Here is a 27,644-nt window from a genome sequence, read left to right as displayed (position 1 = left end):
CCACTTTTCCCTCCTCCTGGTCCATTGGGCCCTGCGGCCACCAAGGGGCCAGGCTCTGCCCTGGGGCCCAGCAGGGCCTGGGCATCACAGATGGCCTGACCTGTGCGCAGGCCCCTGGGAGCACCTCAGCTCCGAGGGTGGACATCCGTGAGTCAGTGGCAGGGCCCGGGGTCGGGAAGTCATCGGGGAGTGGCAGCTCTTCTTTTCAGGGCATTTTATACAAAGTGCAGAACACACCGCTCAGATGTGCGGGCTCCTAGGAGGGGCAAACCTCTGCATCCCCAGAGTGGGGGCAGGGTGCTGAGACCAAGCAGGCTGAGTCTTCAGGATGGGTGCTCCTGCCTGCAGCCATGCCTCAGGCACCCCAAAATTCTGGGCAAATGGAGCCAACCAAGGAGGTCACCCAGGAAGCAGACAACTACACTGCTGTCAGGGCCTGGGGGTGAAATGGGCCACCAGTGGGAGCAGGAGCCCACCTCCGTCCCCGTACCTGTCTGTACACCCACTCTGTAGCACAAGGCATGTCACCAGCAGCACGTAGCAGACACGAAGGTCCTAAGCTCTTGTCACAAACTATACTGCCTTCCAGAAGGAGCCCAGCATGGGACCTAACCTGACACCCTGGCACTGGCCCACCCTCCTCCTGCTGGTGTCTCTGCAGCTTTACATTCGGCGGGTCCCTAGAGTCACTTGTGCGTTACAGAGTGGTCCCACTGATACTTGTGAGATTTGTGCACTGACTTGAATTTTAGGGGTCCTGGAAATGTCCCTGCGTAAGTGACTATGCAGGCCTGTGTGTCTCTGGGCCAGCAGCTGGCATTAACCTGTGCAGATGTGGAAACAGAAGAGGAATACCTGAAATGCCCAGCGACCTCCTAAGCAGCAAAGGAACAAAAGTCCGGAAGCAGGAGCCGAGAGGAAAAGGCCAGAATGACAATAAAGGTATTTGGCAGAATTGGTCAGGACGTGAATGGTTAACACAGAACTCATTCCCAGAGACACACAGACAGAGCCCCCACCACACAGGCAATTGCCCTCACTACCCAGGCCCACATTGGTCAGGGGATCATTTAATGGTGGGAGCCGATGCAACTCTCTGGGGGCAGCATCCCCTCCCACCAAGTGCCACCCTCCAGCTGGGGAGGATGCCCCAAAAACGGTGGCCACAGAGCTGGTTTTCCAGAGAGATCCAGGAGCCTTGTGGGGAAGGGCAGCTGGTTTTCCAAATCATGAATTTCTGTGATCACTTTGTTATTTTTAAAAAGTATGACTGGCACGATTTCACCATTAAGACCAGTGATGCTGGACACTCACAAGAAAAAAGATCTATCAATTCTCAGTCAGAGCTCTAAGGCAGACATCACATTTTTCACCAGATGAAAACAGATACTCCGATATGCTGTGGGTCAGGAGGCGGTCACACGTGGCCCTCACAGCACCGTGGCCTGGACGACGATCTCTGGGTTCTCGATGTCCCTTTTGCTCTGGACCATTCTCAGCTCCAGCTGGGCCGGGCTGGGCTTCCGTCCCTCACCAGCCTGGGCTATGGAGCAAATGAAGGATTAGTGTCACAGGCAGAGCAGAACCATGGACCCCACGCCTAACAGTCAAGGTCAGGGGGACAGAGGGAGCCAGAGGGACTCTAGTCACAACAGAATCAATCACACATCACCTCAGTGGAGCTGGGTCTGCCTCCTTCCCCCTCTCCACCCACGGCCCCAGATGTAAGAGGCTCTCGGGAGCACAAAGGCGCTCAGGGGCCCTTCAGCAGTACCTTGCGCACATTTGATTGTCCGCTGCAGAACGTGGTGCATGGCTGACACCGTCTTCTCACAGGCCACCTGCAGGGAGGGGGACCGCCACACTCAGGCCCGTCTGCCCCCTGTGCTGCCCACAGCTGCCTGCGAGAGTGCCGTCTGCGCCGAGTCACGAGGATGCTGGCTTGGCCATCACCCTCCACCTGGCTGGGCCTTCCCCCCCAGAAAAGAGATGAGCAGATGCCTGCTTAACACAATTAACTGCCCCCTCTGGACCACAGACAACCCTGGGGAGGGGCTGTGACTCAGGACCAACCATACTGCTGGGCAGGTACTGGGTGCTTGTAAGCGTTGTAAGGGCAGATAAGTGTTTCTGGGATGAATAAAGTACAAAAAATCAACATGGAAAGACCTCCCGCCCTAAGGTCAGCCAAAGCCATGGCTCTGAGTCTCACAGTCAGGCAGTCAGACCTGGAGCTCAGCAGGCACTAGGGAGTCCAACAGAACTCTGTCTCGGAACCTTGGGCCCAGGTCCTTCTCAAACCACTCCCAACTCAAACTCGGCCTTCAGATGCCCAGCAGCAAGGCTTCCTCTGGGCACAACAGTGCCCCTGCCTGGACCAGATGGAGCTCCTGCTGCTGCCAATTAAACTGGCAGGTCTGCGCTCACAACAGGCTGGCCCTCAGGGGAGGGAGGAGGGGGTGATGCTGGCCAGATGACTGTGCATTTTTGCTTCCACTGGCAGGTGACAAAGGGGGCACCCAGGGCGAGCTTTGCATTGCACAAACGCAGAGCCCACACTCTGATGTTCTGTGGAGGCACGCACCCCCGCCCCAGGTGCTTCGCAACAACAGCTTTGGGGGAATCCATTTCCAGGTCCCGACCACCAAATTCTCCCTTCCTTGAGGGGACCCAACCAGACAGAGTCCTGGCTCCTCTCTCCTACCAGCCCCCTGCACCCGCAACTGCCCTTCCCACATTCAGGGATGGCAGGCCCTCCTGCCCAACATGTCTTCCAGGTTCACGGAGGATAGACAAGGCTATGAGCTGACCAGGCATCAGACAGAACAACTTCATAAGACACCGGGAAGCTGCACGTGGCACAGACGCTCAAAGAACCAGCCCCTAGTCTGGAGATGGACTGCAGGACACATAGGAGGGACCTGGCACCCTGATTTACTCCTCAGCTCAGTGACTACATTCAAGGATGCTCTCACAGAAACTGCTCTGCTGCAAGAGGCTCCCGTAACCTAGGCTACAGCAACTCGGTCCTGAGGGAGAGCCCCGGATTTCAGTGCTGGACTCCCTGGGCCAGGCAAGGCCCCCTGCTCATGAATGACAGGGATGGTGAGCAGGGGTAGGACTAGAACTCCACCCAGATGTGGGACATGACACAGATCCACTGCCTGCCCAGGGCTGCCCCCCTCTAAGCTCATGGTCACCCCTGTCCCCCTCTAGCCCTTTGGGCATGAGAACCACTCCTTGCAGAGATTAACATATCAACTGCTGCAGGGGCAGGGGCGGCGCGCCCTGCTGACCTTGAGGTTGTTGGGGTGCTTGTGTGTCCATGCCAGGAGCATGGCAGCGAAGAGGTCCCCGGTGCCCACGAAGACAGCATCTACCTTCTGAATGTCCATGCGGATGCGCTCGGTCACCACGGACCCATCAGTGTGCCCTGGAGATAGCATGGCACACTTAGGACCCCAGACCCTGGCTACCAGAGGGCCAGTCCAGGCCGGGGCCCCAGCCTGCCCTCCTCCCCAGTCATCCCCTGCACTGTGTGTGGTGGGTAATGTCACCCATGGTGGCTGGCCTGTACAGAACCCAGGTCTCAGGGCCTGCCTGCTGCTCCCAATGCCTCACAGTGGCTTCACTGTCCCAGGGCAGAAAGGGAAAGATAAGGAGTGTCCTAGGTGGCTGTAGTCAGGATGGCCTGGGGAGACACTGTTGGCTGACAAGGGGCCAGCTCTTGTGGTCCTCAGAGGGAGCATGGGCGACCACTGTGCCTAGAGATGGAGGGGCTGTGTGAACTCACTGAAGGGAGTGTATGTGAGTGAGCAAGGACTCCAGGGTGTGTGTGTGTGCATCGGCAGGTGAACTGGTGGTGTGGATGAGCATGTGTATGTGAGTGTGTGAGGGTGGGTGTGCATGAGTGTTCCTGCACAAAGATGAGAGGGACCACTGAGAAGGTGCCTGTAGAGATGCTCCCCAAGGCAAGAGTGTGACCCTGGCCTCCTGAGTCACTCTGAGGAGGGGCACAGAGACCAACCCAGGCAGTGATGCTGGGTGAGATGAGAACACAGTGGGCTCCATGGGCCTCCCACCCGATCCCCCCCCACCTCGCGCCATCAGGTCAGCACCAGTCCCACTTCTGTGGGGGTCAGGAGTGTGGACACCTGGTTCCCTGGAGGACTGGTCCCAGCCAGGGCTGGTTGCTGTGGGGGAGGTGTCAGCACCCCACAGTTCCACTGTGGCTTCCTGATGGAAACCCTCCCCCATCCTGCTTTCCACCTCCCCTTTCTCAGGACAGGGCAGGGCAGGGAGTGACAGAAGGTAAGGCAAGTGACTCCCTGCTGAGTAAGGCATGCTTTTCTTCCTCTTGATCCCCAAGCCTTCTCAGAACCTGCAGGGCACACAGAGGAAGGGCAGGAGGGAGCTCAGTGCCAGGGCGGGGAGGGCATGGGACTCACTGATCCTCTGGCTCCCCAGGGCGATCAGGTAGTCACTGCCTCTTGGGGAGGGCAGGTTGGAGCTGGTGATGACCACAGTTTCCGGGCCCATTGAATGTAGCATGTCCATCACCTGCCAGGCACAGGGACCATGTCAGCCACTTCTGAGTCGCCTGTGACTATGAGAGCCATCACTCTTGCCCCTCACCCTGTGAGCCAGAATAACCAGGCAGGGCCAGCACTCACACCCCTCACGCACTCTCACTGGGTCTGGCCTAATGGGGACAGAGGGAACAGAGAACCTGGGAGCCTCCCTAGGCCTGCCCTTGCCTATTCAGCGACAGCTTTGCTGAGTGACACTTTTGCCAGGTAGAAGCCACTCTCCCCATTCCCTCTGGCTTGAAGGCTGAGGGTACACACCCACCGCCCCCATCTGTACCCTATGGATGCCCATCTTCTGGATAGAAGTGCCAACCTGGCTCGGCCTACTGTCCTTCCTCATCTGGGCCCCACACAGAACAAACACCAGGCAACAACAGCTCCCAGCACAGGTCCACTCTGGGAAGCCACTCACTCACTCATTTATTCACTCAACAAACACCTGCTGCCATGTGCCCAGTAACTTGCTGGGAGCTGGGGCTTCTTGCCCTCCAGACCACAATGCCTTGTGACAGAATACCCACTGAGGTCAGCTCAGGCCTTGGGAAAGTGCCAGCTGAACCAGAGCAGGGGGCCAATCCTGGACACAGCTGGGACAGGAAGTGGAAGGGGCCAGTGGCAGGCAGCGGGGACATTGCCAGCCTCCCACAGGGCTAGGGCCAGTGGCCCAAGCCACGCAGGGCCCCCACTGTCATAGGGAAGGCTCCTACACTGGCCCTGAATTGTGCATACACATTCAAAATTTTGGGTGCCAGAGCACTAACGTGGATTCCCAATCTCAGACCTTTGGCCTAGGAGCCTGCTTGGCCAAGTCCCAGTGTGGAAGCCTTGTCCCTGCCCTGTCAGCCCAGGGCTTCAGGCTGGGAGTCATGCAGCAACAAGGGCCCGACCTACTGTAAGGGCTGCAGGGGGACCCACTTTCCTTGTGGGCTGGGTTGAGTGGTGCCTGTGATGCTGCACGTGGGTGCCCTCTACTCTGGAGCTGAGTGTGGGCTCTGAGAGGTGGGTTCCTCACCATGCTCGTGCACACACACAAGGACACGCATGCACACGCGGGCAGGCCAGCTGCCCAGCACCAACTCTAGGCCTGGCACTGTGGGGGTGCGAGACGAGAGTCTCCTGTGCTTCTCATAACCAGGGTTGCCTGTCCCCATGGACTGTTTCTTTCCTGCCCCAGAGTCATCTGGCCTGGAGGCCCTCTGAGCATGAGGGCTCCCTACCCTGCAACTCTGTCCCGGCCACCCCACTTAGCTCAGACAGGGGCTGCTGGACAAGCAGAGCAGGCAGTGGGTTATCCAGACCTGACAAAGTACTAAGCTGCAAGTGACCGACCAAGCGGCCAGAAGGAAATTTGCAATGCATGCCCCTGGCCCTCCGGGTAGCCGACACCAGAAGCTGGTATGCTGGCCGCTCAGGTTGCCTGTCTCCCACCTCCATGGGCATGTGGCTGTCCCTTCCCCACTGTGATCAGTGCCTCCTGTCCCAGACCACAGCCTGGAAGGTCTCCTTACCTCTAAGGCTTCATCCTGGCTGTGGATCTTCCTGCCGCTCAGTAACCTGAAGGACAGGGAGGCACTGCTCACCAGCTTGGTCCTGCCTGTCAGGCTTGTAGAACTACAGCGGGACTCGTACCCACCCCCAACTGTCACAGGGAACTAACTCAGGGGCAGCTGGCCATCACAGGGCATCACGGTCTAAGTGGTCGCTGTGGCATGTCTAAGGACCAGTCAAAAGTAAACTTTAGTTTTCAATGGGGACTGTACATCATAGGGCATATGGAAGTTCCAGACTGCAGCTTATGTGCACACGTAACAACGTGAAGAACTGCGCTGCCCCCCCTTTATGATTATGTCACGGCACACGGGGCCAGCAAGGGTGATTGGGGATGTGGGTTTCAGAGCTCTGGTGGGACCGCCTGTGCTGGCTGGCATGGACTCTCTACCTTGTGGCCTGTGGCAGCCATATGCCAGAGCGCCACTCCCCCCTTGGTGTCCCCAAGGGTCCTGCTGTTCAAGAACACCACTGGGGTCAGCGTAACCGGCACAGGGAGTCAGAGTGAAGTAAGTGCATGTTACCACTGATGATTGGAAGCAAGGCCAGCTGTGGCATCTTCCCACCCTGGGGTGGGACCTTTCAAGGAGCTGAACGCAAGCCCCGGGGTGGGGGGGTCTGGGCACACTTCCCACACTGTCTCTGTCACTCTTCCGTGGGGAGGTCTGAAAGCTTCAGCCGTTTCTAGTCACTTACTCGGCCTCGAACTGGTTAGGGGTTATAATGTCTGCAACTGGCACGACCTTTTCTTTGTACACGGGAAGGAGGTCCTCCGGAACGTACTGCAGAGAAAGGACACAGGACACAGGTTGACACACACAGAGGAGGAGGAGACGAGACCCAGAATGGGTCCAGGCTTGGGGCCCCCACAAGAGACCGGGCACCTGACCACGGACACGGGTAGTGTGTGGTGACCCCAAGGGCTCCAAGGGATCCTGGGGGAAGGTCAAGCGCCCTCCTTCCACCGCCAACACCCTTGGCCACCATGAGGGGCACAGAGTGGTCACTCTAGGGCATCCTGCCTTCTTTGCTGCACACCGTTGCCCACTCTACCCACTGAGGGACAGCAGGCTACGTCCCACCGCCTGTCCCAGTACCTGCCTGTGCCTGGCTCACAGGCTGAGAGCCATTCTAACACACTTTTTAAACATTGGGGGACGAGTCAAAAGAAGAGTGACGCTTGGTGACACAGAAATGGCAGGAAATTCAAATCTGTCTGTCTGTTAAGTTTCATTAGGAAACGGCTCTGTCCGATGGTTTGCGAAGTGGCTGCTTTTGGCTGCAGCAGGGATGCGGGGCCCCAAGAGACTGACTCTGGCTCTCTGTAGAAACCTCCTCTGCTGGCCCCGCCCCATCCTGCCCAGGCCCCGCCCCCCCCAGAACAGCACCCTGCCCAGGCAGAGCCAGGTGTCCCACCTGCCCTTGGACTGGCAGCAACAGCAGTATGTGCCACAGCTGTACATGCATGAAAGAAATGACTAACCATAGAGCCTTCGCCGTCCCACTTGTCCCCCATCACCGGGTCACACACTGTGGGAACACAAAGGGCAATTTATCAGCAAAAGCTGCAACTCTCACATGATTTTGGTCGTTCAACTTCAACTGCACCTCGAAGCTTAGGAAAGCATGGCCTCCCGCTCTTATTTCTCTCATTACCTGGTGTTTCCCATTCTGTCATCCAGCCTACCCCAGGCGTCCATCCCACCCCATCCCTCCAGGGTTGGGGCACCACACACCCCCAGCTGCAGTGACCAGCGGCCTGACCTTCATACACAGACATGCACATGCATACAGTTCATTTGCCTCACATACCCCACATAGATGCCAGGTTCACAGTCAAGACGTTTCTAACCCAAGTTCTAAAGGCTCACATCCCTGGAGACCTGGTGGATTTGGGGCTCACAGACTGGGAGGTGGACCATGAAGTTAGGATGCCCAGCAAGAGGGAGGCTGAGCACCTGTGCACAGGTCCCCAAGGGGCCCCACTCCAGCAGGGGACAGCCCAGCTCGAGCCCAGAGCCTACCATACACAAGTTGAGAGTTCTGCTGCTTCAGCTCCCGCACGATGTCCACCACCATGGCCAGAAAGGACTTGTCCCTCGTGTACCCTGTGGGAGGGAGATCCGGCCACCCTTATAAAACACAAGGTTCACAGCCGCCGAGCCCAGCAAAGGGAAACAGAGGTGCCATCAAGGCCCTGCTGCAGCCACGGCAAAGACCAAGTGTCCCCTACATGTGCAGTCCACGAGGGTCACCGGGTACTTCCCAAAAGACATTCTGAGTTTTAAGTGAAAGGCAGAAGCCATGGGTGACAGGTGTACACGGGATGTTCTTCTGTCCTGTTCATTTCAACAGTAAGCACGCTCCCTTTTAACCATGTATACAAATACAAAGTTACTTTTTTAATTTTAAACCAAGAGTGTCTATAAACAGACCAATGCGCCAGGTGGGAGTGTGTCGCTCACGTGGGGAGGGGCCAACCACTTCCAAACAGCCCACTGGCCCCCACCCCACCCAATGGACACTGCAACCCCAGTGTGGTCCCAGAGGTGTGACTTGGCTTGGACAAAACCGAGTTCTCCTTGGAGGAGGGAGGGACCGGAGACGAGCCTGGGGCAGGGGCTGCTCTGGGGCTTCCCGAGCCCCCCACTGCTGGAGTGGGGCTCACGGGTACCAGCACCCTCTCCCCCAGGGCTCCTACCCGTGAGCACGTAGTCATATTTATTCACGTTGTTCAGCTTCAGACCTTCGTACACCTCGTGGAGCTCATCCGAGTTCAGCACTTGACCCTTCCAGTGAGCATAGCCTGGGGGAGAGCAGGGCACTCAGGGCCGGGGCACGAGGGCGACACAGCTGCACCCGATGGGCCCAGCACAGCCCAGGCCGTCTCAATGACGCCACTGGGTGGTCCCCTCCCCAGGGGCTGATGCAGGGACTGACGGAGACCAATCAGGCATGGTATCTCAGTGGGCGCCCCGATCCCTTTGGGCCCCGGGCAGCCTCAAGTCGCCCCAACAGCACAGCTGGCTCTGACACTTGCCTATGGTGTCATTACTGGCATTAGGGTCACACTGCCCCCTGCTAGTTCTCTCTGGAATTAATCCAAGGCTTGGAGGGCGTCAGCTCTCCAGGCCGGCCCTGAGACACCTGTGGGACCCGTGTCACATGACAGATGTGGGGAGGGACACACTGGAAGGGCCACGCCAGGCCTGCACAACCGTGTAACTGCTCCCTGCCTTTAGCAGTGGCACTGGGGGTGTGATCCCACAAGCCGCAGTCACCTGCTTTGCCAGCTTCCGCTTGTGCATGTTGCCCTGTCCAGGCTTGATCACTGCACCTGGCATCCCGGCAGGTAGGGGCTCGTCAGGTCCCAGCCCCACCCACCTCCCCCACAAGACTGAGATGTGGCCAAAGCAAGCAGTGAATCAAATCCTGACCAAGAGCCAAAAGTGAGTTAGGAATGGGCCCAGCCCTGGTGCGGCTCAGTGGGCTGAGCACCATCCTGTAAACCAGAAGGCCATCAGTTCGATTCCCAGTCGGGGCACATGCCTGGGTTGTGGGCCAGGTTCCCACAAGGGGGCACTCCAGAGGCAACCACACATTGATGTTTCTCTCTTTCTTCTCCCTCTTCCCCTCTATCTAAAAATAAAATTTTTTTAAAAAGAGAGAAAGAAATGGGCCTGGGTACTTGACCTTTCAGCCCAACGGGTACTCAGGTGAAGCGTTCACTGCAGGCAGACAGACGTGTAAACATCTTGGGGGAGGCCATGTGGAACCCCGGCCCACAGAGGCTCAGGTAGGGCAGGCCAATGGCTCCCCATTCACCAGGGCCAGGGCCCGATCACGGACACCCTGCATTTCACCCTCAAGAATTCCTCTTGGTGTCCTCTACGCCATGGGAGGCCCTCCAAAGTATATGCTTCCAGGCTCATAAGTAAAAACCAGGGGAGAGCTGACCCCTACAACCCCCCTATGGACCACAGAGTGGGGATCCCAGCATAGCCAGGCAGCATGGTCTGGAGAAGGGCAACGTCGCCCTCTGCTGGCAGCTTGTGTGCATGAACAGGAGCCATCCTGACTGGAACAATTTCAACTGCCAAGGCAATTCTACAGGGGCGTTGAGGTCCCTGGGACATGCAGCCAGGGGCACACACGAGGCTGCCCTCTCTGTGGGAGGCACCAGCATGAACTAACACAGGTGGGTGAGTCTGTTGCACAAACAATCTGACTGAGCCCATTAACTGGGTCCACTCAGGGTCAGGAGGGCCAGGCAGTGAGTCCAGGATGAGCTGCCCAGCTGCAGGGCTTCCCTTTCCCACTCAGGTGTCCACTAGGGGCCGGCAGCTCTGGCGGTGTCCTGAGCACGTGTTGGCTCAGAGAGAGCTGGGCCCCGGGCACAGGGAGGCCTGCCCCCAGCTCCTTTCTGTCTCCAAAGCCTCCCCACCCCAAACCCACCCATCTTTCACGATGAACACAGACCCCCCAGCACCCCACCCACAGCAAGTTCTGTCCACAGCCCTCTGTCCCACCACCGGGGCACCGCCGGGGCTGGCCCAAGGGAGAGAAGCTCAGGCCCTACCCAGACCTGCCAAGTCCAAATCTCAGAATGCGGCAGCGCTCAGTTTTAACAAGGCCTCAGGAGACTCCTAGACACCCACAAATCCAAGAACCACTGACCTAGAACAGAGGTCAGCAAACTGGCCCTCAGGCCAAGTCCAGTCAGCCCCATGTTTGTGTATACAGCCTGCAAGCTAAGAGCAGAGATCACTTTTCTTTTTTTAAGTTTGTCTTCTCTTCTTTTTTTTAATTTTATTTACTTATTTTTAGAGAGAAGGGAAGGGAAGGAGAAAGAGAGGGAGAGAAATATCAATATGTGGTTGCCTCTCATATGCCCCCTACTGGGGACCCAGCCCAAAACCCAGGCATGTGTCCTGACTGGGAATTGAACTGGTGACCCTGCAGTTCGCAGGCCGGCACTCAATCCACTCGGCCACACCAGCCAAGGGCAGAGCGCACATTTTTAAATGGTTGCCAAAAAAAGACTTAGTGACTTGTAAAAATTACATGAAATTCCATGTTCAGTTTATTTTTCCTTTTCTCTTTATATTCTCGCCTGAGAACATGCTTAGTGACCTTAGAGGGAAGGGAAGGGAGGGAGAAAGAAGGAGAGAAACATCAATTGGTTGCCTCTCCCACTTGCCCTCACTGGGACAGAACCTGCAATCCAGACACGTGCCCTGCCCAGGAACCAAACCTGCGACCTTTGGTTTAGGGGACATTGCTCCAACCAACTGAGCCAGACCAGCCAGAGCTGTTAGCTTCGGTAAGTAAAGTTGAAGATTTACTGGAACACCCTGTCTCTGGGTGATCCGTGCTGAAATGGCACAGCAGCTGCAAAGCCTCAATTATTACTACCCGGCCGTGTGTAGGGAAGGTGCCAGCCCTGCCCCAGGATACCCCTCACCCAGGCAGGCAGGCCTTCTGTTCCCACTCTTAAGAGAGATTTCAGACTCAAGTCACAGTGAACTCCCGTGTCACACCCCCTAGGACGGTGAGAATAAGAGAGACACATGATAACAGGTGTTGCTGGTAAGGGTGCAGAGAAGCTGGCCCCCCCCCCACACCACTGGTGGGGGTGCAAAACGACGCAGCCAGACTGACTGGAAAACAGTCTCGAAATGGCTGAACACAGAGTCCCTACGTGACCCATCAATCCTGCTCCTAGGCACACACTGGAGAAAACAGAAAATGCTTCCACAAAAGCAAGGGAAGACAGAAGATCATAGCAACCTGACTCATATACCCGAATGTCCATCGACAGACGGGCACATAGCACCGTGGCCAACACACAGCGTGCAATGTTACTCAGCCATAAAAAGAATGCAGCTGTGATGTGTGTTATGACATGGATGAACTGTGAAATCATCAGGCTCAGTGAAAGAAGCCAGTCCCTAAAGGCCCCTATCATCCGGTTCCATTTACATTCCAGTCTAATGGGCAGGTCCGTATACAGAAAGCAGATTGATGGTTGGGGAGAGGGGGGAATGGGAGGGATGGGGGGGATGGCTACCAGGTACAGTGACCTCCACTGGGGCATGAAAATATAGTGGTGAGAGCTGTGTAACTGTGGCTACACTAAAGAACATTGAATTGTACCTATACATGACTAAACTAATGCTACGGTGTGAAAATGTCTTAATAAAGATGTGTTTTAAAAGCAAAAACAGAAGGGATTTCTGACCCGGAGGAGCCGGCAGATCGCAGCTAGCAGAACTGTGGGGGCCAGCAGGGGGCACTGCTCAGGCGTCCCAGCACAGAATCCATGGGGCGGCTTGTTGAGCAAGGTATAAATAGTGTGTGGTCAAACTCTCAAGGTGGGCGTCCACTGCATGCTCAGCACACAGTAGGACCACGTGGTGGAAACAACAAATCAGCAAACCTGTTGCCACACAGCCTGCAAAGCCCCGAGCTGGACAAGGACAGGCATGGGTGGGGTGAGCCAGCCGAGGCCATACAACCCTGCAGCAAGTCATTCCTCGAGAGACGCTTGCTGCAGCGAAACGTGGTAAAAATAAATCAATAAAGTGCCTCCAGTTCTTGAAAGAAAAAGGTAAAAATATCAAGAATGTTCATGTCCCAAGTCCAGGACAGAACCGGCAGGTAGCATGGGTGTGCTATACTCACAGTGGGCAATATGACCCTGCTCCCGAGGAGGCGCTGTGTGGCTCCTCAGGTGCCAGCGGCCACACTGCCACAGGGAGTGGGTTTGAGAAACTGGCCAGCCTTGCTCCTGAGTAGCAGGGTGTGGGCAGGGGTGGGCAGGGGTGGGCAGGGGTGAGGGGGACAGAACCGGTGAAAAGGGGTGCACAAACTCAGGGGCACAGTGAGGCCTCACCTGGCTCCCCAAGTCAGGGGGTTGGCACCTGAGCCACAGAGATGGCCCTGGGGAGACCACCTCCTGCAGGCCCTCTGATGAGGCTGCGCAGACAGCCGCCCCTGTGGGCCCGAACACAGGCTGCTCCAAGCCACCCACAGTGGGAGCTGCCTGAGAAGGATGGCGTGGGGGCTCTGCTCTCTGAGTGGGGAGACCCTCCCAGGAACCATGGGGGGATGGTGGGAGGGCACTAGGAAGGAAGTCCTCACCGTGGCCCTAACAGTGCCCACACCTGTAAGAGCTCCCAGACACACGGTGGTCTGTTCTTCCTCCATCCCTCCCAGGGCAGGCAGAGGCTCCCGCTGCCTCAGACCCTTCAGGATGGCCAGTCCACCATCCCCTGAGAACGTCTACAGAAGCTGCCAATCACCACAGAAGCCCCCGGAAGCCCCTCCTCTCATCCTGGAATCCAGAAGGAAGGACAGCTGGAGTTTCTGAGCCGGGTCTTTGCTTATGGTGAGCTAACGTCATTACGCCACAATGTGATATTCACCAGTAAGCTTAACCCCAACATTTGGTGTCCAAACCACTAAGATAAACAAGGGAGGGGGCAGTGAAAACAGGCAGTAAAAACATGCGGGATTCAAGGGAGTTTGCTGAACCGACTCAAACTTTTTGGGATTTCCGCAAATTTCACAGCGCCTGGCACACTCGGCAAAGAGAAGGCAGAACAGGACTTTGAGTGAGAATTGCAGCCTCTTCCTCCAAACCCGCGTGGAATTCTTCCGGCCCCATTCAAAACTGATCATAGCCCCCTTCCCTTCCAAGAACTGCCCCCCAGAGAATTACAGAAAATCGTTCCTGAGGGCTGAGGCAAAGGCATCCTGCCAGGTGCTTCCGGGACGTTCCATGTCCAGGGTCAGAGCAATGTCAAAGAGGCAACGTCGGGGCATTTCCAAGGACCAAGGAGGCTTTGTCCTCCTGCCTCTGCAGCCACGGGAACCACGGGGTCAGCAGGTTTGGGGAGATCGGGAGCCAGGGGCTCACAGTGACAGCAGGACCTCCAAAGGGCACCGACCCTCACTGCCCTTCTGCCAGCCATTCTGCTTCCAGGTCTGTGTCCAGAAATCCTCGAGGCCCCAGGCACCGCATTCTCCCAGGCTCCCGTTTCTAATAGAGAAAATCAGGGCCCACCCCCACCCACATGTCTGCCTACAGCATAGAGTACCATCCCCGAGGCCGTGGCATCATAGCGGGGCATGAGCGTTAGAGGGGGTGCCAGGATACCGTCCTTGTTGTTCGGAGGAGCAAACTCCTCCTGGTTACACGTGCCTGCACTGGCAAGCCAGTCCAAAGCTGCCAAGCTGAGACTCAGATGGGCAGGCCACCCCTGCAGACCGGAGACTCCAGCCCTCCGCCCTCACACACAGCACCCTCTGCGGGGGGTGATCCCTCGGGCTGTTTCCCCATCCATCAGATGGGCGGACAAGGACCCAGATTTCTAAAGGGCCGTTTCTCACCCCCACACTCCACTGAGCCTGTGCCTTTCTTACCTGTGTGGTTTGAAAACTGGACAGAGTTCACAGCATCGATCTCAAACCCCAACACCTGCAAGACAGAGATGAACCAGCTGTGAGAGAGCCGCAGGGCCTGCAGGGACCCACAGCCGGTGTCAGGCCTCAGCCTGAGGCCAGCCTGGAGGAGGAGGGCCAATACGTGCCAGGCTCTGGGTGCAGGGACCAGGAGGCTCTTCCCGAGTTGGGCTCCACGTCCCCACTCTAGGTGGTGTCTGTGTCAGTGACCGCTCTGTTCACCCCTCTGTGTAGGAAACGTGTTGGGAAGCAGCCAGCCCGAGGGGCTGACACTCAGAGTCCATTCGCCACCAGTGGAACTCGGTGCTTTCAGATCGCTTCTGGAAACCCCACCTGACGGAGCTCACAAAGAAACCTGGAGGCACCGGTCTGTCCAGGTCCCCTGCATGAGAGGCTAAAGCCCCCAAAGCTAGGCCAAAGCTCCCACTCCCTCCCAAGAGCCTGGTGTGCAGCTGTGCATCAGCCCGTGTTAGCTGGGGAGGAAGAAGGCTCCAGACTGGGGCTGAGGGTCCCCTGGGAACAGTCCCAGCCACACACCTGCTCACTGACAATGGAGGGACCTGACACGGGCTCTGACCCTGACCCTGATCCTGGCATGGGGTCCTCTGGCCCCCTTGGCTGGGCTGCTTCAGGGGCCAAGAGGAGCGTTTCTGAAGGGGCAGGGTGAAGGAGAAAGGGCTCTGATGCCACGGGAACCGCAACACAACTTTTGCAAGTTGGTTTATTTATATAGCACATGAGGCAGGTGACTGCAGAAAAGTTAAGCTACCACCACATTCAAAGCTAAGTTCACAAAAGGTAGGAGCCCTTTTTCAATGAAAGGGAAGAGAAAGGTATCTCTAAGTGGCCCGGAAGTCCACACAAGCCAACCTCAACTGCTTGCTCGCTGGTGACAGGGGGAGCCCTGGAGTTAATCTTTCCTTCTGCAAAGCGTGACTCAGTGCAGGGCTAGAAGAGGATGTGCTGATCTGACCCACACACCGAGTGCACTTCCTCACGCCCGGCTCCCTCCTGCCCTGCTCTAGACCCCAGACCTGGCCCCCAGACCTGGCCCCCAGCCTGCCCCAGGGGCAGCTCACAGCTAAGGCCACTGAGAGCCACTGCCCGAGGCTCATCCCGCTGAGCCACCTACAAGCAGTGGGAAGCCCAAAGCCCCCTAGGGAACTGTGAGAACAGTGATCCTGTGCAGGGTGAGCGGTCGGGGACACACCTGTGGGCTGGGCTCTGATGCAGGAAAGAGCGGGGCTCTGATCACAGAACTGACCAGGGCCGTGCATAAGGGCGAAGAGCCCAAGGAGCGGCAGAGCCCTCGAAGTCGACTGCAGGACTTCTGGTTGATCTGGCCCACTGCCCTGTCCACCTCTGCCTCCCACAAGTGCCCCACAGGAGGACAAAGGATGCTTTTATCTTTTCTAGCACCAATCGCTAGACAAAGAAAGGGAGCAGAGGGCAGGCGGCGGAGGAGGCGGGAGTTCAGCAAACTGTGGAGCAGCTGCAACCGACACTTCACACGCCACTGATTAAAACACCAGAGACTCCAGGGGGCACAGGTAAGAAGCGGGCCGAGCCCCTGTATACCCTCCCGGAGAGACAGGGCAAGAGAGAGTGAGTATGAGAGAGACAGCGTAAGAGACGGAGGGACAGTGAGACACGGAAGGACAGAGTGGGTATGGAAGAAGGACAGCAACAGAGGACAGGAAGGCAGGGCTGTGGCTGGCCCCAGGGGCCCAGCCGCCTTGCTTTCTGCCAACAACTTCCACACCCTCTTCTCCCTCCTCACCTGCACACCACCACCTAACCAACCTCCAAGTCTCATCTTAACGTTCAAAACAGGCAAAACGATCGCTGGCGCCAGCTATTGGGAGAGCAGCTGCCTCTGGGAAGGTGGTAGCGGGAGGGGGAGAGGACGCTGGCGCGCTGCTCACTGTCCATCTCTTCATGGGGGTGGCGGTTACATGGGCGCGTTCACTCTGAATCATCGAGCTACACACTTAGAATTTGCTTTTTTAAACATTTTAAGCTGGCACTGTCAGAACTTAAAGCAATAAAAAATCAGGAGTCATTAAAGTAAAAAGTTAAAATTGGCCCTTTGCAAATTTCCTTGCCTGATTTTCCGGCCTCCTGGACACAGTTTGCAGCATTTCAAACCCTTCAAAGCTCTAGTCAACTCTAAAGACACAGATTTGGCGCGACGACGACACCAAGCCTGAACTTCCTACCAAAAATATTCTCTCCCTTGCTTCTGGATTTGGATAATTAATCCGTAGGAGCTGGCAATCTTGAAGTCGCCATTTTCTGCTTTGAAATGACAGTGAGCACTAAGCCCCCCAGCTGCCATTTCCACTTCAAATGCCACCAGTGACGTGGCGAGTTAGTCAGGACCACATGCTCTCTGAGGGCACCCACCAAAGCACAGGTGGCTGGTGTGGCTCGGGATTAAGCCTCGGCCTGTCAACTGAAGGGTCGCTGGTTCGATTCCCAGTCAAGACACATGCCTGGGTTGTGGGACACGTCCCCAGTTAGGGGAGTGGAAGAGGCAGCCAATGGATGTTTCTCTCCCTTTCTCCTTCCCTCCCCTCCCTCTAAAATAAATAAATAAATATTTTTTAAAAAGCACATGTGCAGAGCTGAGCAACCCCAGGAGAAAGAGCAGAGGGCTGACCTGCAAGATGAAGCCCTGGGACCCTAGAGAAAGGGCCTCCTGTTGTTCGCATCCAGGCTTCAGCTCTGGCCCGCCCTTTGTACTGGGCCCTGTATGTGGGGGCTGCGACTCTGGAACTCATGCCCTACTTGGCCAGCGGCTCCTACTGGGCACTGCCAACTGGGGGAGAGACTGGTGGGAGGGAAGGGCTGTACCAGCAGCTATCACTCCTCCCCTGGCAGTGACATCCCCACTGTGGATTTCCCATCACTCTCAGTGCGCCCGTCACCCACGCCTGCTATGCCCCTTCTCCCAGCTTTAACTTCAGCCCCTTCTCTTCTATCCTGTGCCAGATGCTTCAGGCAACACTGGGCCGCTGGAAGGGCCCCCACACTCACTCTGTGCCTCCCTTTTCTGTTCTCCCAGTAACAACAGTCTCTGTTTCTGGTCTGGCCCCAGCCTGCTGCATCTTGTCTTCCCCCAGCCCCAGGTGAGCCAGAGACAGCTGACTCCTGGCCCAGGGGTCAGTGCAGACAGACAGACATGACACACACACAGTGAGCAGCTGGCTCCCCGCTGGCATCCAGCTTCAGCATGTGGGGTGGACTGCAGCTACCACCCCTTGACAGCCTGACAGAAATCACAGGGCATGGGGAGCAGACCGGGATGCCGCATGGATCCTACTGACTGACAAGACTGCCCCGTATTAGACCAGCTGATGGGACAGATTACCGGTCCCTGTGTTCTCGTGGGTGAGAACAGACCTGAAGCTCAAACAGCCTATACGGCTCCTGGGGGAAGCAGCTCTGTAAGGACTCATGGTGCATGACCTGAACTTGGGTGGGACCTGTGAAGGGCATGATGTGCTGTGGCAAGAAGTGGCGTATTCCCGTGACTCTGGTCTAACCACACTCGGCTGATGGGCAAGAGCAGCTAGATGGGAGGACCCAACACATGTCCCGGGCTTTGAGGGCGAAGGAAGGCCCCACAAGGACCCACCCACCTGTGCATGCCTGTGTCATACACACCGCTATTAAAAACATAGACTGTCACTTTAAGACAATAAAGAGGAAGAGCTGACTAGTTCAGCCAGGTCAGCAGGCAGGAGAAGGAGGCCTTTCAGGAGGAGAGAGAGCACCCCATTGCAGCAGGAACCCCCCAGCACCACCCTCCTTCCCCGTGCAACCAGGCTGCAACCAGGCAGGGGCTGGGTGCTCCCGAACTCCACCCCAGCCAGCGTCCTCTCCCTGCTGCGGTGGCCCAGTGCAGGCCTGTTCAGCGGCACCTCGCTCCCGTCCCTGTGAGTCTCCACACCACCATTCTCCTCATCCCCTCCTGACCCCAGATGTATCCCCTAAACCCCGACCTCTGAGGGCTTGCCACTGCCCACAGCAGGAAACCAGGCCTCAGGGCTGCGTGTCCTGCCGCCACACCCCATTCCGTGAAATCCATGCTGTGGCTGCAGAGTCGCTGGTCACTTTCTGACCCCTGAATGCCCCCGAAACCTGGGTGAGCTCCTCTCCTCCATCTAGGACATCACTCTCTCAGCCTCCAGGCCCCCGTCCAGAACCTCTGCACCTGGTAGGGTTTTTATGGCTCTGGGGCTCCCTGCCAATGATGAGCCCCCCATCCCATGTGCCTCTGAATAAAGGCCGGTGGTAATGAAAGCCCAGCGTCGGGCTCCAGTAGCAAACGTACCGCACTTCAGAAGAACTAGGAGCCTCAGCAGAGAAGTCTGCCCACCCTGGGCAGGTGACAGCTTCACTCCGGCTGCTGAGAAAGGCTGGCTCCACGATGACCATGTCAGCACTACTCAGCTGAGGCGTCAGGGGACTCAGACCTGAGTGGAGCCACTGAGATTCACAGCCAGGCAAAGTCAAGGCACTGCTGGGGAAGTCCCTGGGTGGGACATGCTGCCTGGCAATGCTAATCCACGCGCGGTGCGTGGCAGAGGAAGGGAGTGGAGAGGTGTGCACCCCAGACTGCCTCACTGCAAAGCCCAGGTTGCTGCGATGGCCCAGCAGTGGCTCCAGCTTCTTACGCCTGCCAGCACACGTGCACCTGGGACAGCTCCCCAATGCTCCACAGTCGCCGAGCCACAAAGATCAATGACAGGAACACAAGGGAGTAACCAGGGTCTCCAGTCCAAGCAGGCGCCCATCTTCTGGCCCGACACAGACCTTGGCCAGCCTTTCTGGGCATGATGCCCCTCCTGAATGGCTGCACACGCTGGGTGGAGACCTCAGGGAGTGCTCCAATGTCAGCCCCAGCAGGTGACGGGCCCCAGTGGCCGAACGCCCACCTCCAGGCTGAATCATCGACCCACTGTGCTGACAGCCAGGCACACCCAGCTCTGCAATCCACCCTCTTCACAGCAGCGGTGGGGAAGTGCTGGAATGTTCCAGTGCAGCTACCCGCCCCCGCCCCCCCTTGCCCAGACCACAGGGTTCCTCACGCTGGGCGCAGTAGAGGCGGCCCAAGTCTTCCAGAGGGCTCACTGTGGCTTGTTTTGCAAGACTTTTAGCCACTTTTATAGGAAACCAGAATTTAGAAAGAGGGGACGTGAGCGTGTCCTTGGCCTGCTGTCATCCTGATCAGCCTCAGGGCTGAGTGCTTTCCATCCCTTCCACCACCCCTGCAATTCAGCTCACCCCTCCCTGCATCCTCTGACCTGGGGCGGGAACTCCTACTGGGAACAGCCCTCTCTCCCCTGAAGCTGCCTCCCTGGTCTGCTACAGGTCCCATGGCCACTTTTGTCCCATGTGTGTGTCCCTGCCTCAGCTGTCACAGCCATAGACCCCATCACCTCAGCCCCAGAGCTGCTCCTGGCACACACACCAGAGCAGTGCACCCTGCTCCCTAGTTGCCAGTTTCACGGCACCCAATGCCGGGACTAGGCTCCTGCCAGGCCCTGGGCAGGTTCTCCTGGGTGCTGGGCTGCATGCAAAGCCCTAAGAGAGGGGGTGTCATCCCAAGCTCCCGGTGGCAGCCGGGTAAAAATGGGGAACCAGGCGGCTGCTCTGGGTGGCCCATGTCCCCACACCTCCTTCCTTCCTCCTTGAGAAACTCCCCTGATTCTGCTCCACAGTGTCACTTTGTGAATGAAACTGGCTGATTCGAGTTCAAAAGCTCCGTGTGGGTGTGCACCAGGGGACCACCAAGCGCACGAAGCACAGAGCCGATCAGCCCCCACACTGTGGAAGCTGCAGGCTGGCAGATGCTCCCTCTCCTTCCAGCAGTGCTGCCCTGTGGGGGTGGGCACTTCAACAGAAGACACAGCGGAGCAATGCTGCACAACAAAACTGCGCACCCACATGCCTGTGCACACATCCACCCCCGCGGGCACACATGTGCATGCATGCCCACATGCCCACACACACATGCACATACATGTACACATGCACATCCATGTCCACAGCACATCCATGTACACACACACCCCACACATGCATGTGGCGGAAAGAAAAGATTAGGACCAATTAAATTCTTGCTTTTCCCCATGACAGGCAAAGAGAGACAGAAACTTAAGTCCCAAACTAAGAAATCAAGATTTTAAGCAATTCTAGACTTGCTGGAAGAAACAGCAAAAACAATGCCAATGTCCCAGGCCTGGAGCAAGTCTGAGTCAGAGTGGAGAATTCCAGATGGAAACCAGAGAGTCACATAGGGCTGGGAGGAAAGCAGCAGGTCAGCGTGGCCTGGAGCGCACAAGGGCACATTCCAGAGCACACTCAGGGGTGTCCCAAAACTGTTGGGTCACTCCAAGGACATACATGACTGCCACAGGGGGCAGGAGGGAGGCATGCTTTTTGGTGGTCGCTCTTGTGCTGCCGGTTAATGACACGTCACCATGAAAACCGCTAGGACAGAAACTGAGGCTTTTAAAGGGCAGGGTACCATTCTTCTGGCACCTACTGAATGCAGTTCTGCTGGAGAAGGCCCTTTCTATCCTGGGAATTCTAAGGAACAGATCTAAAAATCTTCCAAGGGACTGATCAAGAGACCCTCTGAAGAAGGCTGCCTTGCGGCTCAGGGGTTCTCAAAGGTGAGAGGTTGGGAATAGCTCCTTATAGCCCTAAAGTGACCCTTGGGGACCCAGTGGGGTCTCCAGGAAACCTCCAGTGAGCCGCCCACTCGCCCAGGCCCCTGCAGCTCTGTAGTTCCTGTTCTGCTCCAGCTGTCACCCGGGACCCTCCACGTGGGCCCAAGCCACTGTAGCTGAGGAACTGTGAATCCAGGTCTCCCAGCCAGGGCCCTCTCAACGACCACTGCCCACCAGCCAACCTCTTCCCGCACGGATGGACAGATGGTCGGGAGAGTCAGACGATGAGGCTGATCTCTGCAGCCCTAAACCGAGCCGTCCCTCCAAAGCACTCTCCTGTTTCCAAGGCACTGTATTTCAATGGGTTTAGAGCTAAGCCTACCTCCTCTGCTCCTGCTCACATTAACAGATTCCTCTCAACCACTAAACTGTACTATGGACTGTGAGCCCAGAAACAACTCTAAAAGCAAGGTCAAGGTTCTGTTCCCTTCTCTCTGGTACAATGTTTTTCTCTGCCTGTGGAAGGCGGCAGTCCAAGGGCTACCACCTGCCTGAGACCGAGTGCGGTGTGCTTCAGGACCTGGCGGAAGCAGCTTGAGAACCCGGGCACTGACTCCCAGACCCTGCACCACGCTGACCGCAGAGCGCCTCGAGCTGGGCTCTGTCCAGGCAGCGGCGCCCTGGGGGCCAGGCACCATCTGACCTCCAGGAGGGCTGTCCTCACTGGGAAAGGGAAGGGTGTCCAGACTGCTCCCGCTTGATCAGTAACCAAGGGGACATAGTCTATTCCTAACCAAGGTCTTTGTGGAACTGGCCACGCATATGTCCAACAGTTCCAATTAAGAAGATTGTGGAAGGCAGTGGCTATTCTTTCTACATCCGGACAAATATGTAGAAATAATTGCTCCCAGACCCCTTCCCCTGACTGCAGGCTCCCGGTGCTGGGGACCCCTACCTTACCTGATCATTCTCCCCACCTGACGTCACACTTCTTCGAATGCATGTGACTCACTGAGCCTGCGGCATCCAGCTGAACCTCTCTGTCCCCCTGCCTACGCAAGCGTCCCCTCACCTTCCTCAAGTCGGACACTGTTTCAAGCTTCTCAGAGCTCCTTTCATGGGCGTGCCTTCAGTAGGGCCCAAATAAAAAACTTGTTGCTTAGAGGTACAAAGGTTTGAGCCTTCTTCTCATTGACATTGCTTTGCAGGGAGGCTTAGGAAGGCTCGGAAGGCGGGACCAAGTCCCTGAACTGAAACTCCAAGTCCAAGACCAGGGAACATGGAATCAGTTCCCACAGGCAGCCTCTCCAGCCCCCTCCACATGCAGTTTCCAGTCTCTCTCTGAGGGACATGAGGGCAAGTCTGTGTGGCCTGTGTGGCCCAGCCAGGGCCCCCCTTCTCCAGTCGTTTCCAGATTCTCTTTCCACCCCTCCGCCATGGAGAAGAGCTGGACTCTGGAACCTCTAGCTGTAGGGCATCAGTATTAGCGGATGCCTCCACCCTGTGGTGGCAGAGGCCAGTGTGAGTCCCATCAGGGCCGACCCCACCCATCTCCGTTACTCCAGCGGTGCTCAGATGTGGGGCTGGGGAGCAAACTGCCCACACGGGCCCCAGGGGAGCACCCTGTAGTGCTAACAGACCGTGCCACAGGAGCTGGACCCAGGCCGAGGGGGCCTGCACAGGCTCTGGCCAAAGAAACATAAGAAGGCAAGTGGAGAAAGACTCCAGTGAACTAAGAAATTTCTGGAAAGTGTCCTTGTCATGGGCTGAACTGTGTCTCCCCCCGCGATCTGTATGTTGAAGCCCTGACTCCCAGCACCTCAGAATGGGACATTATTCAGAGAGGGCGCCTTTACAGACATGACTGAGGTTCAACAAAGTCCCTCAGGTGGGCCCTGATCCAACATGACTGTTGTCATCATAAAAGGAAGAGACCAGGACACAGGCACACGGAGGGACAACCATGCGAGGACATAGGAAGAAGGCCAGACCTCCACACCAAGGAAACAGGCCGCGAGAGAAAGCAGCCCTGCCCACACCTCGCTTCCTGCCTCCGGGGCTGGGAGTGAACAGACATCATTGTCTGAGCCCTCCAGGCTGGGGCATTTGTCTAGGTCACCCGGTCACCCGCCCGACCTAACGCAGCTCTGTTTGAGGTCCAGCTATCCAGCTGTTAGGGGAACATGCTTTGAGGACCAACATTCCTGGCTTTCTCCCTCTGCTCAGCTCCCTCCACCTTCCACCTCAAAACTATACTACATCTTATTTCTGAGATTAGGAGGAGGAAGTAATCAGGGCAAAGAGCACAGGGAAGCAAGATTGGACCCAACTGACATCCACTCCTGACCGGTTCCGGCCTCCGAAGGTGCCCCTGGCTTCCAGTCCTTCTGCATGGGGAGGTGAGCAAAGCACCTCCAGGTGCTGCTGGCCCACCTCGTTCCACAGTGGACACCTCAGAGACATGTGCACACTCCCCATCTCTGCTGGTCCTCAAACCGCCTATGAAACAGCATTACACCCATTCTACAGATAAGGCAACTGAGCACCAGAGGGCTAAGTGTTGATGGTGGCCTCTTCAAGGCCACTAACAGATGAATGGCTCCTGCTTTCCATGACTCCTGCCCTGCCATGCTCCTCTTGGGCCTCACAAACTTTGATGGGAGGAAGTGCAGGGCTGAGTTAAATGACAGAGAGAGGCATCATCCTCCCCCATGACAGGAGGAAGGATATGATATGACATGACCCTTGCCCACTACCCCCCAGCCTGTGTCCCATAAACGCCAGCACATGTGCCCACAAGTAAAGACACTGGACCCTAGGGAAACCCTGGTAAAAACTGCAGCCGTGTCCTTCAAAGTCACTTCCCCAGGTAAGTGGTCTAGAAGAGGTGCCTCCCCTGAATAATTGGAAAAGGATGGAAGCTGAGGGTACGTGCCTGGGAGTTCAGGAACAACGGGCATCGCTGCAGCACCCTGGTGAGCAGAGGAAGGGGACAGTTTTCCCAGTGGAAAGAGAAGGAAGAGCATGACCACAGGTGGCACGGAGGAGGGACAGAGCAGAGGGCAGGGGGAAGCCAGCAGGGAATTGCACACCTTCTGCCAAGGGCACTTCCCATGGCCCCCTGGCCAAGGCTGGGCCGAGCCTGCTCCCACCATTGTGGCAGCAGGTATTCCAGAGCAGAGGCCAAGAATGGGCACCATGGGACAGCCCCAGGTTTGCACCCTGACTATTCCCATGGGTCTGCCCTCTGCTGGCCAGAATAGGAGGGGCAAGGCCCAGACCTGTGGAGCTGCTCACACTGTCAGGGGTGGCTGGTCACTTTGAGCTTGAACGTTTGTACCTCTCCACCTTCAAGTCTCTGTTTCATATTTCCTCTTTAGGCTTTGGCCTTGGCAGTGTCAGGTCAGCCCTCAAATTCTACACCAAAGCCCTGGTCCTTCCCATGGTTTTTCTGCCCAGCCTGCACCCTGCAGGTGACCCTTTTGTCCTGTGGGACCCAGACCTGGAGCCTGCCACACCTGCTCCTGGCTCAAATATAGAGCGAAAGGTGGCAGTCCACTGTTTGCCAGAACCACTCAGTACTCCTGCTGGGCCACAAAGCAAGGAAGTGCCCAGCACTGTGGTACTGCCTCTTGCCCAGCACGACATCCCACTGCACCCCATTGCACTCAGGCCTCCTCCTGCCCCTCCAAAGGCCACCCACTTCATGGCTGCAACAGGAAGTGGTAAATGCTCAGCCATCGAGCCAGGAGGACATGGCGAGCCCCTCACCAAGGACAGGCTGGGGAAGGCGGGAGGGAAGCCCGAGAGGGGGCCAGGATGGAAAGATTAACACATTTAAGAGCAGCTTCTAAAGCGAAACCCTGAAAGGGCCTGTACTGGTCTGTGGGCTTCTTCAGAACCGGCATCTGCAAGTACACCTTCTCTGCCCCATCTCCCTATGGCGACCACCTACCGGAGCAGTCAGAAGGAGGGTAGGAGCCCACTCTATCCGGAGGGGCCTCACTGTCCGTGAGCTTCCTTCTCCTCCCTCCCAGCATCCTGACCCACAGCGGGCAAGGACAGAATTCGACGCCCAGCAGGTGAGCACTGTAAACACCTGTCCATTCTGTCTCCTTCGGTCCGGGCAGGGTCCCGGCCAAAGCATCCTCTCGCCCCCAGAGAACCCCGCCTGCTGGAGCCTGTAAGCGGGAAGGGGTGGGAAATGCCAGGTGCGAAAGGCTTGCACCCAAGCTTCATCCAAACTCAGTGCTCCCGCCCGGGGACGCCCGCAGGAGCCCATTAGATGCTCCCAACCCGCGTCCGGCTCTCCACGCTCCACCTGCGGCTACCTCGGTGGCCCGGCCAAGGTCACGCGGGCCGGCTGTGGCCACTCCACCGCGGGTCGGCGCGGGGGTGCGCGGGGACACCGCGCGTTACGTAAGCGTACCTGCAGCGGGAACGTGGCCGCCCGGTTCCCCACGTAGCCGCGGACGACGTGGCTCTGGATGGAGAGCACCCGGCACTCCTCCATGCCGGCCTGCCAGGGCGACGTGGAGCCGTGCACCGCAGCGACTCCCTGCTCGCTGGGCTCGGGCTCCGTTACTGCATGGGCTCCGCTCGCTTGGCGCAGGCGCTGGGCTCGGACGCCAGGCCGTCTCCCTGTGACCTCAGCGCGGCTGGTAACCCGCGAGTCCCGCGCAGCGCCGGAGCGCGGGGAGGGGCGGGGCTTCCGGATAGGTCACGCCCACCCGCCCCTCTTCCGGGAGTAAAGAAGTCGAATAGGCATCCCACCCTGTCCCCACGCCGTCCCCTACCGCCACCCTTCCTCCATGCTTCGGCTACCCACGGCATTTTGATCTCCTACCACGTGGGTGGCGCCAGCCACCCCTTCCCCTTGAGTGCTGGGTTTGCACTTTCAATTTTACCAAGAAAAGGCACTGTAGCGGCGCTCATTCATTAGAGTCATGGATTCATTCATTGACTCCTGCATCAGGACCGCCAGCGCTGTGCCCCGCCTCCGACCTCCGGCCCCATACCCGCGGGGTCGCGGGACCACCAGCCGGTCTGTTAGGAACAGCCAGGAAGGAAATGCAAGGGCGCGGGGACGCGAAAATGAACGCGGACAGGGTGACCGCGGAGGCGGGCGGGGCTGGAAGTGACTAGACTGCCCTTCTCACGACGCTGGTCCTCACTCCAGGGATGACAGGGCCGCCAAGACCCCCCGCAGGGCCCAGAACCGAGACGGTCGGTTCACAGCAGTCCCTGGGACCACTGGGCGAACCCGCACGAGGACTCAGGGACCCCATGTACTTCCTGAGAACCGAGGACCCAGGCCCAACCTCCTCACTCTCCTGGGCACACTCGCCTATGGGTTGCAGAGCTGACCGAAGTGAGGCCAGCGGGCACCGAACCTCTCTCAACAGGCCTGGTGGGGACTGACATCTCCACAGCGCCATGAGACACCTGGGGACACTGAGGCACCCAGCCCCCACCCCTGGCCAGGTAGCAAGGGGGATCTCTGCCTCGGGGTGCCCAGGCTGGACCATGTGGCCTGTGCCCACTCCACCACCCATGCCCTGGCTCCAGTTTCAAAACCGGCCTTCCATGGGGTGGGCGCCCAGCCCCACCTTCAGGACCCCTTCTTCCTACTATTGCCACAGCTGAGGCTCTCTCGCTGGCTTCCCTTGCCCCTCCACCCACCTAAAGCCCTCCAGACACAGTGATTTAAGTCCCTTATGGTGACTGAAGGCAGCGGTTCAGACCTCTCTAGCCTGCTAAGGAGGCGACTGCAGGGACCGGAAGTGATGGGACGGTGAGGAAACAGGGCGCTGCCCTAGGTGTTCAGGTTTTGAAGAGAAAGTTAATAATCGTTGGTTAATAGTAGCTGATATTTATTGAGCACTTACTATGTGCTAAACACATGTCTCACATTAACACATTTAGTCTAGTAGTTACATAGAAACTTTGTTTCTTTAATATGATTTTTCTTTCTTTCCTTTTGATTCAAACTGGCCTCCTCCAACATGCTGATTCCTCCCTTAACCGTGAAGCCCTCAGGAAAATGAGGTTCTGATCAGTATCAAATCGTCTTAGGAGCAAGGCCTTGAGGTTGACGGGACTTTCAGTGAAACTGGAGGTAACGTATCAGCTGCAGGCCCAGAAAAGCAGTGAAACAGCTGGTAGCAACGGCTGGCTGATCAGGGCCCAACGCACTAACCGTCGTCCCTACCCACCCTGGCACCAGCCAATGGGTACGGACCACAGTCCTAACCACAGCCTTAGCCACACCTTGCATGATTTTCCCCTGTGTCACCCGTCCCCTGGAAGTCACCAGGGAGCCAGCTCTTTGAGCAGTAGCTCCCCAGTGACTCCCGGT

At 57.3% G+C, this 27,644-nt stretch overlaps 1 protein-coding gene across 1 annotated transcript; it reads right to left on the bottom strand.

Moving 5' to 3' along the window:
* Positions 1-207: 207 nt before the first annotated feature.
* On the bottom strand, positions 208-25,970 carry PDXK (pyridoxal kinase). The gene is made up of 11 exons (XM_037043066.1): positions 25,716-25,970; positions 14,565-14,619; positions 8,839-8,943; positions 8,162-8,245; positions 7,621-7,667; positions 6,834-6,919; positions 6,098-6,143; positions 4,449-4,560; positions 3,297-3,433; positions 1,775-1,841; positions 208-1,543 (listed from the first exon to the last, which is right to left on the bottom strand). Exons 1-11 carry the CDS (start codon positions 25,797-25,799, stop codon positions 1,431-1,433), a joined length of 936 nt encoding a protein of 311 aa, XP_036898961.1. The 5' UTR covers positions 25,800-25,970; the 3' UTR covers positions 208-1,430.
* Positions 25,971-27,644: the final 1,674 nt, after the last annotated feature.

Source organism: Sturnira hondurensis, unplaced genomic scaffold (genome assembly GCF_014824575.4).
Source record: "Sturnira hondurensis isolate 20B ecotype Veracruz unplaced genomic scaffold, ASM1482457v3 Scaffold0003874, whole genome shotgun sequence".
Taxonomy (NCBI): Eukaryota; Metazoa; Chordata; class Mammalia; order Chiroptera; family Phyllostomidae; genus Sturnira; species Sturnira hondurensis.
Note: the sequence above shows the minus strand (reverse complement) of the source record. Positions and strands in the feature narration are given on the sequence as shown.